This window comes from Megascapheus bottae, chromosome 4 (assembly GCF_031878675.1).
Source record: "Megascapheus bottae isolate mThoBot1 chromosome 4, mThoBot2.hap1, whole genome shotgun sequence".
Taxonomy (NCBI): Eukaryota; Metazoa; Chordata; class Mammalia; order Rodentia; family Geomyidae; genus Megascapheus; species Megascapheus bottae.
Genome location: NC_143512.1, coordinates 26,419,403 through 26,434,102, shown reverse-complemented (window position 1 = coordinate 26,434,102; position 14,700 = coordinate 26,419,403). Strand labels below are relative to the sequence as shown.

The 14,700-nt window shown below is 39.9% G+C and overlaps 1 protein-coding gene across 2 annotated transcripts in view; it reads right to left on the bottom strand.

Annotated features, from left to right (window-relative positions):
* Window positions 1-521: 521 nt before the first annotated feature.
* Lix1 (limb and CNS expressed 1) overlaps window positions 522-14,700 on the bottom strand; it is a 52,689-nt gene continuing 38,510 nt past the window's right edge. Inside the window, exons 3-6 of one of the 2 annotated variants that reach the window (XM_090331108.1) lie at window positions 12,207-12,347; window positions 10,161-10,256; window positions 3,416-3,493; window positions 522-1,199 (exon numbers count right to left, since the gene is read on the bottom strand). In XM_090331108.1, coding sequence (XP_090187234.1) covers window positions 912-1,199; window positions 3,416-3,493; window positions 10,161-10,256; window positions 12,207-12,347 — 603 coding nt within the window. In that variant the 3' untranslated portion in view covers window positions 522-911. The remainder of the gene's footprint in view (window positions 1,200-3,415; window positions 3,494-10,160; window positions 10,257-12,206; window positions 12,348-14,700) is intronic. The other variant, XM_090331109.1, reaches the window with a different exon arrangement.

Sequence of the window (14,700 nt, the reverse complement as noted above, 5' to 3'; positions counted from 1 at the left end):
TCCCAAATTAAAAATGAACACTACTGACTGTAAAGCTCATTGAAATTAGATATTCCTTCAGGAATAAGAATAAGCACAAGACACATAGTGATATCTTCATCTATGGAAGGATATAAGTTTAAAATAATGATCAAATGGTTTATTTTTTTTTTTGAAGCCAGACCTGGGCTTGAGCTCAGGGCCTGAGCACTGTCCTTGGACTTTCTCAAGGCTAGAGCTCTACCACTTGAGCCTCAGCACCACTTCCAGCTTTTTTCTATGTATGTGGTACCAAGGAATCGAACCTGGGTCTTCGTGCATGCTAGGCAAGCACTCTACCACTAGGCAAAACTCCCAGCTCTACATTAAATTTATCTACTATTATTATATTACTGCCACTTTAAGATCTTTGCTAGTGAAATGTTCAGATAAAATTCCCACTTATAGCCTTAATTGATACCTAGTGGAATATAAACTATAGCTTAGAATTTGAAAATTAAGAAGAGACTTTAACCCTTTTATGTTTTCAAAGCAATCCATACTGTTTATTTAGTCTCAAATATTTTTAAAAAGTTGTTATCATGCTACGTGGCTTCATCTTGGCTGACATTTCGTGGGGATTGTATACTGGCCTGTTCTTTGAAACATAGTACATATCTCCTAGGCTTTAGATGGGAGCCAGCCCTGGAATATACAGGATCAAACCATCCTCTCTTAATCTCTTCATTTTGAGATGGAACCACTGAGAGTGTGGGTGTCAGCATGGATGTCAGGTTTTGTCAGAACCCAACTGTTTTCCCATTCTGGGAAGAAAATAGGTAGAGAGATTAGTATAGCCTCCAGGTAGTAGCTACCAATGCTAAAAACGAATGAGCTCTATCAGATAGTTTCCTAATGGTAAGAGACCTGGGGGCTCCTGGGATCTTCCCTTGCTAATGATAGCCACACAAGGCTGTGAGGCTCAGCTGGTCATCACTAGGGGAAGAAAGGTCAGGGTCACTATAGATCTGAGTTAGAGCCAAGCTCAGGATTTCTTTTTTTTCCTTGTAAAACCGCAGCTCTTGTCCCGCCTTCCTGGCTTCCTCCAGCTGCCTGAGGGCCATTCGTAGCTCTTGAGAGAGGATTCCTGGGGACTCTTGTTCCTTCATTATCCAGTCGAGGGCCATATGGCTACGCATCTTCTCATCGAGGGAATACTGGGAATAATAGGAGATGACTTCCTAGGAATGAAGAAGCGGAAGTTCAGAGTGTCAGAAAATGAAGACAAATGCAGACATGGTCTTCCATGAATTGCTCCCACGCCCAGCCACACACAATCATGGTTTTGTTTTTGTTTCACTCGCAAACTCTTAATATTAACAAACAAAAACCATATCCAATGAAAATACTTCTTAAAAAGGAAATCATGGGTTGATCTCATCCAACAACGTAAGTCATACAAGTTTGAATCAAAACCCACTCTAGGGCTGGTGGCATGTCTCAAGTAGTCTGACCAGCAAGTTTGAGGGCCTTAGTAAAATCTCTGTTAAGGTCAAACAACAATAACGGAAATCTACTACTAGAAATAATGATAATGTTCACAAACAAAGCTCTGACATCTCTCAAAAACACAAGCCTTAGCCAGGCGCTGGTGGCCCATGCCCGTAATCGTAGTTCAAAGCCAGCCTGGGCACAAAAGTCCATGGACTCTTATCTCCAATTAACCACCAGAAAACTGGAAAGTGACACTGTGGCTCAAAAGGTAGAGTGCTAGCCTTGAGCTGAACAGCTCAGGGACAGGGCCCATGCCCAGAGTTTAAGCCCCATGACCAACAGAAATAAATAAATAAAATAATATAAACCTTTAAAAATATATTCCAGTGAAAATTGTTTTGATGATTACCTCATTTATTCATGGGACCCTTCTGCCTAGCATTATTTCCTTTGACAAGACAGTGGGAGATGGTGATGCAGATAGATTTGGGCAGAATGTGCTTTGGTCACATCTGCTGCAAAAAGAAAGCAGGAAGTATTCAGTAGGAAACAGGACCACAAACTTGCCATATGCTTGCTTAGCAAGATGGCAGTTCAAATGGCCCATAGCAACTCCAGAAAGAAATCTAAAACAATGTTTTGGACTGTAGACATTATCATTATCTGTATCTTGGTGATCCCTCAATGATATTGTCTCTTACTTTGTGAACAATTAAAACTTAATCACTACCTTCCATTCTGTGAAAAAAATGTCAATATATCATACTGTCATGTGTATGTTTGGTCTTGGTCATATGGAGAGGATGTATTGCTTATTTTTATTTTCAAGAACATATGGTATTTATTTATGACCTTAACAAATTTAAAACAATCATGGAAAAGTGTTTATAACCAACCCAACATATTTCAAAGGGCCTTTGTAAAATCAAAAAGGGGGGGGATAGCCAAAGCCATTGTCAGCTACTCATTTCTTTTCCATATTTGACATTTTGAAAGCCATACTTTCTAAGCAAAGAACAACTTAAATCTCCTGGGGCTGTATGACGTGGAAAACTCCTCCATTTACTCTCCTCTTGCTGCCTAAGATAGGGGTTGTTTCCCCACTCAAATTCTTATTAGAAAAATCTCAAAAATAAATTACCATCTTTCAAATTCTAATCACAGGTTAAAAGAGGATAAATCCCAGAAGACTGCAGGTGAGAACCCTTAGCTATATAGGAAGAGGGACATATTTGTTATCATAAGGAGGGAAGGGTGCATCTCATAAGCAATGAAGTATAAGTGAGACTCTGTCTCTGAAAAATAAAGAAGAAATTTTTAAACCATAAAGTTGAGGTGATCGAATGCTAGCTAGTTCAACTTTACAAAGGTTTCTGCTGTTCATTGGGACTTTTGGTGGAGTGAAAAATATGATTCTGCTATAATCAGCTTTGCCTATCTTCTCTGAGGTTTCAGAGATAGTGAAGTCTCAACCTGCCTTCTGTAGTTTGGGGTATAAGAAGGTACAGACCCAAAGTAGACAGGCCAGATGCTCAGAGAAGGTTCTGGTTTAATGATTGCTCCATTCTATACTCAATATAGGTTTAGAAATCTATGCTGTGTCCAGCTAACATTTGTCTTGTATGTGTTTGGTTGGTCCCTGATTAATAAACATTGCTAGGTATATATCTTCATGTGCACATGCTCTTCCTCCATAAACATAATATGCAAAGTATATATGTGCAAAATGGAACAAGGAATGCTTGGGGTTGAGAAAGATAGAGGAGAATTGTGAAAAGGATGGTAATGATCAGGATTCATTGTGCTCATAAAAGGACATTAAATTGAAACCCCTTTGCACAACTTTAAAGATAATAAATACAAAATTTAAAGAAAAATAGCTACATAAATAAAATCTAAGAATATGATAAGCCATCTACTTAGTTCATACAGCACTGGCCTGTCTTGAGCGGAAAAATCTTACCTGTCGAGAACACTTTGTTTCACGAAGCGCTTTTAGACTCCCATTCCAGTGCAATAGCTGGAAAATGGTCATCAATTCCTACAAAACCCAGACATCATCATTGGTCTTGAAGGAATTTAGGTCAGTAGGAGACAAGCAGGTAATAATTCTGATATACAACATTGTTAGTACACTATGGGACTTTTTTTTGCTAGTCCTGGGGCACTCAGGGCCTGGGCACTGTCCTTGGACTTTCTCAAAGTTAGCACTCTACCACTTGAGCCACAGCACCACTTCTGGCTTTTTCTTTGTATGTGATACCAAAGAATCCAATCCAGGGCTTTGTGCACGCTAGGCAAACACTCTACCACTAGGCCGCATTCCTGGCTCACACTATGAGACTTTTGACAGAGCAGAGCAAAGCAGAGCACCTAGGCTCTGGGAGAATTAATTATTCACTCCCTTGCTTTATAATGTTTGAGTAATAACATATCTTTTGCTACATGACATATGTTTCCATACTAATATTGTTCACCCAAGAAGTTATCTAAATATAGTAGCCCTTCAGAGAAACAAATAGGCAAGTTTTTACATTAGGTTACTTATGAGATTGCCAGAGAATGGAAACAATTTACTTGTCCATTTTTTGAGATGTGGTTAAATAAAATATGATACATTCATATCACTGAATATATCATATTCATAAAAGATAGGACCTCACTATAGGATTTAATATAAATATCTTCTGTGATGTGTTATTAAAAAAATCCTAGTTACAGAGGCTGGGGTGTAAGGATTGAGCTGAAGAGCTCAAGGACAGCGCCCAGGCCCAGAGTTCAAGTCCCAGGACTGATGAAACAACAACAACAACAAAGAAAACAAAACAACAAAAAAAGCCAGAATTCGAGCTACAGCTCCAGTAGTATAGAAACAGCCTGGAGTGAAAAAAAACAACAAAAAAAAACTTAACAGACAGAGAACAGACCCCAATTTCAAGCCCCAGTACTGGCACATACACACAAAAGAAAATCTCCTTCATTTTGTATTCATTGTGTATATCAATTTTTTAATAAAGAAAGAAATACCACCCCACCTCCTCAATGGATCTCTCACCTACCCCAAATCTGTGTTGCTGGCTTGTTCTGAGGTACTGATGTGGGTGAATATAAATAACTAACACTAGTGTTTGAGGTCCCAATATTGCATATGCTAGACAAGCCTTCACTCACTGAGCTACATCTCCTGTGTTAAGATAGCAATCAGATCTACTAGACTAATGGGTGGTTTCCATCTTGATCTAGCCCTGACACCGGTGAGGCTTAGTTTGAGAAACATCATACAATCAATAGAGCTCTAAATTCTATCTTCTACCAGGGTCTTCTGGTTTCCCATTCTTATCTAGACAACCCCAGCTGCCTCTTTCAGATGCACTGCTGTCATTCCATCTTGTGATTTCCCCAAAGCCTGCACAATCTATGATTAGACTGTGAATACCAGCAGAAACCTTTCTCATGCCCCCTAACAGCCTTGATCTTTCAAAAATTTCCCCAAAGAGATATAAACTATTTTTGCCTCTAGGAAGAAGTTCATCTACATCCCTCCTTTGGTTTGGCTAAATCATTCTCTTAACACCAAGCAGCACAACCCTCCCCCCTCAACTTCATTCACTTGAGAATGTCTTCCTCAATGTTGCTCAGGTTCTCAAAACTCTCTAGCTCATCTCATCCTTTCATATTATTATATCTGTATCTACATTTTCTTGCCCTCTACAGTGATATTAATCCTATCATCATTACATCATTAAACTATGCTTCAGCATTTCTGTGTGTTTTTGGTCCCCTACTTTATTTCTTCTCATAAAACCAAATTCTTCCCCAATATGTATGAATTAGTTCTCTTCCCCAGGAAGTCTTTGAATCCCTCTGCCTTATTCCACTTAAAATCTTGACTTCCTGCTGGCTGACAAGGGGGCAGAGCTATGACATGTGGACTTCTGCGGGAATCACTTCCTGATTTCACTGTATTTCTCCCTGGTTTCTTTTACCATCTTCCTTGCTACTTGGAGAATCCCTGTCACTGTTCAGGAAGGCGACATTGTCCTGTTCTCACTGAAGACTTTTGTACCATGAGGGCTAATCTAGAAGTTTGGGTTCTTGGCTGTACTGACTCTAAAGTGAGGTGCTGGCCTTTTTAGGGTGAGGGAGTGTGGCAAATCTTAAGCTGAGTGATTCATGAACAGACTCTGATGTTGTGCTCATCAGAAATTCCCTCCCTCCCTCCCTTTGTTGTTGCTCGTGGGGCTTGAACTCAGGGCCTGGGCACTATCCCTACGCTCTTTTGCACAAGGTCTAGCCTTCTACCACTTTGAGTTACTTGCTTGATCACTGAATTTCTTAGTGTGCCTTTCAGTGTGTACAAGTATAAGTTGCTCAGTCACATAACCCTAGTCCTGACCTTCTCCTGGGTGTGTACAGGATTAAGCATGGCTTCATAAGTCTGAGGTGTATGCAGCCACACAAGTCTCTGTCATTAGTCTGACACTTTGCTCTCTTAAAATTCCTACTAGGTTTCAAACAAAGTCCTTGTATTCTTTATTTTGCTCTGAATCCCTTAAAATTATTTAGTTTATCTTGAACAACAAAGTGAATTTTAAATTGGGTGGAGAAGAAAGAAGATTATTTCCTCTCCTTCTTAGGGAAAATTGCCCCTGGAGTTCCTACTCCACAGTTTTCCTGGTTCATTTTGTCATCTCTGTCTTCACAGCTATGCCTGGCATTGCCTTCTATTAGACACAATGGCTCTCCTGCTACTTTCTCCTGCTAGGGAGAAAACTGCTAACTGCTTCTCTTTCCAGCTTTGTCTAGGAGGCTGGCCTGGTTCTGTGATTCATCAGAAATAAGACAAACAAACACTGTAAATGGAGAACTTGGAAAACAGGTGGGTACCATCTCCCCACCCACGAGAATGGATTTAAGAGGAAATTTGTTTATGGGAAATTTGTTAAGGGAATTTGTTTAAGGTTTTAAATGGCGACCTGGAGAATTTAGCAAAGATGTAAATAAACAACTCCTGGTTGGATTGCATTAGGCTTCAGAATAAATATATTAACCAGTCTCAGTCCAAGTCTGCCTAGATTCTGACCTTGACAAGACCCAGTGCCTGTTGCCAATCCTGTCCCTCCCCACAAACAGAGGCAGTTTTCTCTTTGGTAAGGGCACCTCAAACAGGCAGCCGGCTGCCCTCCCAAAAAGGGAAGGTAAGCAGTCGCCTATCATGTTTCCTTGGAGAGCTGGATACAGGATGTCCCCCCACCACACACACAAAGCCTGAGGGCAGGCAGGAGACACCAGTCTTGTTTTCTTACCATATAGTCATCCATTCCAGGATCCAAACACTTGTCTATGGCCCACCAGGGGGACAGAATTACAGAATCTTTGCAAAAACAGCCCAGGCCCTAGGGCACTTCCCATTGTGCAAAGACACAGGCCATTAAGGAACTAAGCCCCAGCAGGCGGCAGAAGGGAAAGGAAAAGCTCCTAGGCCCTCCTCCTGAGTTGCCAGGACCCCTCCTGCAGGGAGAAGGACTCCTGGATTTTTCCCCACCCTTACATCCTCCCCTTTTCTTTGTTCTGTATCTGGTACTCAACCTTCTTTCTGAGAATTTATGAAGCATTTCCACAGCACATTGAATGACTCTTTCATTTATTTAAAAACCTCACTATACACACAGCCACAAAAAGGCAATTAAAGTGTTAGCAAGAGGATGACTAGAGTCTTGCCATGGAATTTTCATAGTACATAGATGGACTTTTAAGGGGGGAAAAGTATTCTCACCTGCCTCATCTTTGGCCGACCGCACCAATGACATTCAGAATCATTCAGAAGTTTACTAAGAATAGCTACTAAACTACATCCCAGCTACTGTGTGCCGGGGCAGACTGTTCCTTCTATAATACAAGAAACATAATGTTCTTTTAATAGAGTGAAGGGAGGCACTAAATGATCTTTTCTTAAGAGAAGGACTAGGCTACATGTTTTATAACTGCTACCTTATTCTGTCCTGTAAAGTATCAGTATTATTTCTATTTTGTGGAGGACAAAACTGAGTCTCTGAATAAATAAGCTCTTGGGTGGCAAGGGTTAAATGAGCATCACACATAGGTATGCATGATTTTTACATGTTTGTTATTTCTTGTGTGCCATTCTCCTTGTTCATTATTTTTATCTATTTGGTTTGAGGCTGTGGGTAGGGAGGAATACACTGTTAATATTTTCACCCTTTATTCCACAGCAGAGGGTTGAGCATTTTGGCCAGAGCTAGCTATTCTGTCCTCATCTGAAGCTTGTAGCTTCATGAAAGCTCTCACAGAAGTGATCTAGAATGCCCTGATATTTTAAGTATAAAGCAAATCTTCAGAAATGCTCAGAACAATCATATTTTGCTTTCATGAAGAATTTGCTATATGTCAAGCATTGTCTTACCCTCTTCTCATCGTATTCCATTGAATTTTCACACTGACACTGTGACGCAGTACCATTATTTCCAAAATCTTGCACAAAAATAAGGAAGCATTTGAAAGTAAGGACCAGAATAAGTCGCACGTGACCACCTGAGCCAGAACCACTGAGCTCACATAAGCTGTCATCCAGTGCAGAGGACAATGAGTCCGTAAGGACACCTGGTTATTCTCAACCCAAATCAAGCTCAAAGGTCAGTAAGATGATAGTCACTGAGGGGGTAATTGGATAACCAAAGTTTAAAAAGGGGACAAAAAGATATATACTTCACTCATATGTACAACTGATAAAGACAGATAGCCACATAAGCAAGAAAAAGATTTCAAAGATAACAAAAAGGTATTTAAAAGTTGGCTTCAAGCCTCAGCTGCAACTCTATGGTAAATTTTACATGTTGAACAGTTTTGGGGGTTGTTGTTCTTTTTTTCCATGAAATTGTATCTCTGATTGCTTCTTGGATCTAACGCCATAATCTGATTACTTCTTGGATTCTAACCAAAGATAATTACTTGGGGATAAAACCCCTTGGTTGTACTATTAGATATTGATTTCTACAGCATTTCGTGTTGTCAGACATTCAAACTCAGTTGTTTAGAAGGGCAAAGAGGGCTAATTGCTGTTTCTCCCAGTCACTATTGAACAATTATCTACATAGCCCTGCATAGGATAGGAATCAGGTGTATGAGGTCAAAGGTCAGACTACCTGGGTCAAAAACCTGAGCAATGACAAACTTCCTTCAATAACAATGTAGGTATTTTTGTAATGATTAAATTATAATAATGCTTCTTAAGTGCATTATGAAGAAATGCACTATACCAGATGAAGAAAGCATCCAATGAGCATTTGCTATTAATATTTCTATTGTTATTAATGCAATAATTTGTTTTGTAAATACACATTCATCATTGGGTTATGTCCCAATGTATGCTGTATGCTGAAAAATATCATCAAGTCAAAATACTTAAGAAATATGCATATAGTGATGAGGTGAATTTGCTCAAAGTATTCTGTATGCATGTATGGAAATACTATACAATGAAACCCTTTCATTATAAAACTATGCTAATTTAAAACAAAGTAAGTTAATAAAGAAAAATTATATTTAATATACCTAATCTACTATGAAATGTTATAGTTTAGCTTAGCCTACCTTAAACATGCCCAGAATACATATATTGACTTACAGTCATGCAAAAAACCTTGAATAAAGTCTACTTTATAATAAAGTATTGAATCTCTCCTGAAATTTATTGAGTACTGTATTGAAAAAGAATAGCTACATAGGTATACTTTTGTATCATTGTAAAGTTAAAAATATCAGAAATTGGGGCCATCTGTAGGAGGTAAATGTGATTTCCCAGCTCTGTTACTGCTTGTCAGCAGTAGTCTGAAAGGTTATGGGTTGCTAATTTTTTTATTTGGTTGATGATAGGGGGAAGCAGAACTCTTAATAAAAATATCAGAACTGAAGGGCCATTGTTCAAAGAATGCTGCAGGAGGCCCATTCTATGACTTCTGAAAATTAAGAGCTAGTTGATCATAGGGTAGACTTCCAATTTTTTATTTTGTTTAAAGAGGAACTTTGTAATAAAAAAATTGATGAAGCATAACAGGGTCATAATATGTGGTGTGAAGTTTTCCACTTTCCTTCATAAGAACTAAGACTAAGTCTTGTTTGCTTGTTTGTTTTAGTTTATTGAATTGTGCCTAAACTGGGCCTGCTGTATTGAGTGAGTTCTGGGATGGCCTAATGGTAGAGTGCTTGCCTAGCACACACTAAGTCCTGGGTTCTATTCCTCAGTATCACATACACAGAAAAGGCCAGAAGTGGTGCTGTGGCTCAAGTGGTAGAGCTCTAGCCTTGAGAAAACCCAAGGACAGTGCTCAGGCCCTGAGTTCAAGCTCCAGAACTGGTTAAAAAAAAAGTTGATTATTGGAGAAATATTTAGCAAAAAGATTTGCAAGAGTCAGGAGCGTGGTATGCTTGTAGATACATGCCTACAATGCACAAAGCCTTAGGTTTGATTCCCAGGTACCACATACACAGGAAAAGCTAGAAATGGTGCTGTGGCTCAAGTGGTAGAGGGCTAGCCGTGAGCACAGAGAGGTTCAGAGATAGAGCCCAGGTCTTGAGTTTAAGTCCCGAGACTGGCAAAAAAACCAAACCAAACCAAAACAAAAAACTTGCTTATCTTTGAAGCTTCTATATTGAATAAACAAATAAAAGTGCAGCAGGTAGTCACATACCTGAAACTCCAGCATGGTCTTTCCCATGTTTGACTCCAACATGTAGTGGTAGGCGCCAATGCTGGTGCTGGGGTCATCTGCATCATCTAACGTGCCCTTGAGACAGAGAACAGAAAAAGAAAACATTGCTGATTTCTTTACTCCTTCTTTGAAAGATCAGGTATTAATCCTATTGCTGGTTCAATCTCCAATTGGTTTAGGATACAATTTATCGTGATTCCTGGGGTTTCACAGTCTATTTGAATCTATTGTTTTGATTGGACTGTTAACTGATAGTTGATAGAATAATTATCCCGAAGCAGAAATCTCTGAATTCATGGTCAAATCATTGATGGTGTGGCATTAATGTGTGTGCGGTTGCCTCCATTGCACACTGAGATCTTGAAACATTGACTTTGCTCTAATTGTAGTGATAAGCAGGCAAGGTAATGTGACTGAAATGGAAAGAATTCTCCAGTTGTGCAGACTATTCATATGCTATCACTTTGATTCTTCATGGGCAATCGTCTATATTATGCTAGTGTTGGCCTGGAATCATGGATCATTGTTTACATTTCTGTACTCTTAGACCACTTAATCTTTAGGAAGCAAGGTGGGTGAGTGACAGGTAAAAATAAAATTCTCTTTCAGGTTTATGATGGAGAGTGGAGCTAAGAAGCTTCCATGGCTCTAGAATAGTTTGGGGCTTTTTTTTTTTTTTTTGCCAGTCCTGAGTTTGAGCTCAGGGCCTGAGCACTGTCCTTGGACTTTCTCAAGGCTAGAGCTTTACCACTTGAGCCTCAGCACCACTTCTGGCTTTTTTTCCTATATATGTGGTACCAAGGAATTGAACCCGGGTCTTCGTGCATGCTAGGCAAGCACTCCACCACTAGGCCAAACTCCTGGCAGTTTGGGGCTTTAAAAAAAAAAAAAATCCCATGGCCTTGGATTCCCAGGAAGCAAGGCAATAGCAACTTTGTGAGACTGAAGAAACAACTGCCAGGATCAGATAGGAGTGAATTTATAGCTTTTGAATGCAATAACATTAACACACCGCTGCTGGAATATTTATGTTGGCTTTTTAAATATCCCAGAGGAAATCCATCCAGAAGCCTGGAAGCCATATATATTCTCCTTCCTTAGAAATTTCCATGAAAAAAAAAGATAAATTACATTTACACTGAGGACCCTTCTCTGCTCCTGAGTAAATTCCACATATATAAATCAGGCATCATTTTCCAAACTTCTCTTCCTCAAAGGCATTTGAAATCTACAGAGCTGGAAAATAAAGGCTTTCTTTCATTCACAGACCAGATACAGGGCAGAGCTTTCTACCTTCTCCCAGCCAGATCAGTCATTCTTTCTGCCCCTTCCCAATCTCCCTTCCAATAGAGAAGCATTTCCAAGTGAAGAAGGTCACTGAGAGTCTGATATCTCTACTTCTTTTATCAGCAGCTATTTCAGAATGATAGAACCTTTCTAGCCAGATTAAGCAAAACTAAGAAGGTAAGTCTCAGATCAAGTGAATGCACATTAAAGGGCAAGCCAGAAGTGGCTACTGTCTTTGATAACGCCAAATTCCTGCCCTTGACTACCTGTTCACAGACACAGGAAAACACCTGTCTCATGTCGAGGCCGCTAGGGCTCCTCTGTGGTCGTCATGGGAACAGGAGGATCCAATTACTTATGGAATAAATAAATAATCTAGTGTTAGATGACTGGGGAAATGTTATCATTTACATTTCTAAGAAGCATTTTGTTGTTCTTAAAGCATCACCCACACACATCCACACACTTTCACATAAATCAAGGTGGATCAAATCACCTACCATGACTTAGAGCTCGATTAACTGTGATCCAGTGAGGTTCAGGATATGACTGACTTGTGGAATGGGAAGCCAGTTCAAATTTTATGATTTCCAACTAGAACATTTCTTTTCTTTTCTTTTCCCTGAAAAGTGACCTACGCAATTTTAAGGTTAAGAATTTGCTCACTGTAGCATCTCACTTTTCAAGGCTTAGTACTCCGGGTGTGGTTGGCTCCTCCCTCCCCTTGTGGATACTCACGCTGGTGGAGGCCACTGCTTCCTGAACACTCTCCATAATGAATTCCTTGGTGATTCTGCGTGAGGGCAGCTCATTGAAGAGGGAGTTGATCAGAGCCACTTTAGCTGCATCTCGTCTGGCCTCGGCTCTACTTAAACAGCACTTGAGAAGGTAAGGAAAAAATGAATCATGAAAGAATTCAGCATCTCAGCATTTCATCCCTCCATCAATGAGTCTCTAGATATTTCCATTCATACTTTCACTGTCATGCGTACTGTTAATCTCCCCGAAGATCACATAGACTTTCCCTCCCAGCTGTGGAGTTCATTCAAATGCCTTGGTTGCCTTCAGTTGCTTTTTGTCTTACATCATAGTCATGAAATGCCTTCTATGGGCAGAGGCCTTGCATATTCTATTAATAAGGAATAATAAAAGTAATAATTCCTACTATTGTAGACTGGTTAATTTACATTCCTTACCAGGACCTTACTCAAATCTTCATTTTAGGGGACAAAAGTAAGAAAAGGAGAAAATCAGGGAAACGAAGAATAGTTGTACTAATACTTAATACAACTAATAGTTTTATTAAGAACACAAGACTAGAGTTTGTCAGTTAGGGTTCAAATGCCGGCTCTAGCAACTTTTTGGCTGTAAGATCTTAAACAGGGCCTGTCTGGAGGGTGACCTAGTGGTAGAATACTACCCTAGCATACATGAAGCCCTGGATTCGATTCTTCCATACCACATACACAGAAAAGGCGGAAACTGGTGCTGTGGCTCAAGTGGTAGAGTGCTAGCCCTGAGAAAGCTCAAGGACAGTACTGGGCCCTGATTTTGAGCCCTGGGACTGGCAAAAAAAATAAAAAATAAAAAAAGATGTTAAGCAATTTAATTAATCTTTGCCTTGATTTCCTCTTTACTGAAATGGAAATAACAGAGTTAAAGGGTTAAATAGATGAGTTTCAATAAAGTACTAGAATAGCTGGCTCCATAGGGACACATAGCTGGACATTTTTACCTGAGATTAGAACCGGAGTCTTGTTGCTTGGATCCACTGTTTTTGACTTTCCAACATTTACCCCCAACATCCTTCTAGTGGTGGTGCCCTGGCACCCACTCTTTTTCTTTTGCTCCTAGTTCATGCTGTTTGGTTGAGGCATACTCCATTTGGCCCCCCCCAAAATGAGAGGCTGTAGACAGTCCATGAGTGGTAAAACTTATTAAAATAAGTTTGCTATCAAATGTACTATGGCTTCTCATCCACTTTGTCAGTCTTCTTCACCATGCACAGGGATCTGCCTATGTTCTGTCCTCTCTGACTCTTTCTCTAAGAGCTAATGATTCCCATCCTGCAAGTTCTCATTTGGTGTGACTCTTGGCACTCTGGAATGACAGTGCTGAAGCCCTGTGAGAACTATGTTGAGCCCACACCATTAGAGGATGTGCTGGCGATTTCTGGAGAGCTTCCAGAATTCCTAGAGGAAAACTAGTCCCAGGGGAAATAAGCCCAGGGTCAGGAGTGGTGGGTAGGAGCCCACCACATGGAGAGCTGGACCACCTGCACTGTAGGGACTGATTTTTTCAGCCAAAGCCCCTACTGCCTAGAATACATGGATCTTCAGAATTAGCTTGCCCACTAACATGAAAAAAGAAAGGAACAAAGATATCAGGACCCATCCCCTGCACTTCCCTTCATTTCCTGGCCACCTTGAGGCCAGCAACTTAGCTATGTATCCCTTGTCACGATGCTTTGCCTCACCATAGGACCAGAAACAATGGAGTCAACTGACTGTGAACTGAAACCATAAGCAGAGACAATGATTCCTTCTCCTATGTCAATTTTACCAGGGATTGTGTCACACTGAGGGAAAGCTATCACAACCCTTCAAACAGAGCAAAATGTCCATGGGAGATACTGTCCATGCTTGAGAGTAATTTCTTGCTCATGCTCTGTTTGCCCCTTCAACCCCAGTTTGTGAGTCCTCTAAGGAAGGAATGTTAGTTGTAGTTGCTGTTGTGTTCCCTGCCTCTGTAACAGTTTATTGGATAAGAAAATTCAACTTAGGAAAATCAGAAACAAAAAAGCACTAAGAAATTCTCTTAAAAGATTGAAAGGTGTGTTTGTGTGCATGTGTACTTATATGTACAAAATTCTTATTCTTAAAAAATGAGAGTACCATTTCAACACACCTTATGTGGCATATATAATCTAGTAATATAATGTATTCATTCATGCCTGGATTGCATAGGGATAATTGGATACTATGTTTAAACTCTCTAATATAAGCATTTTTGCCTAAGTGCAGAATATGTTTACTATTCCTAAGAAAACTCAGTTCCTCATTAAAAAGCAAACAAATTTCTTGCAAGTATTACCTGACATCTGTAGCAGCAGCACATTTTAATAGCAATTTGGCTTTACAAAAGCTACAATAGAGCTGCTAGGACTTTACAATTTGGAGAATTGGATTCAGATCCCAGCACTCTTAAGAAACAGCTCTCTATCTAAATAATA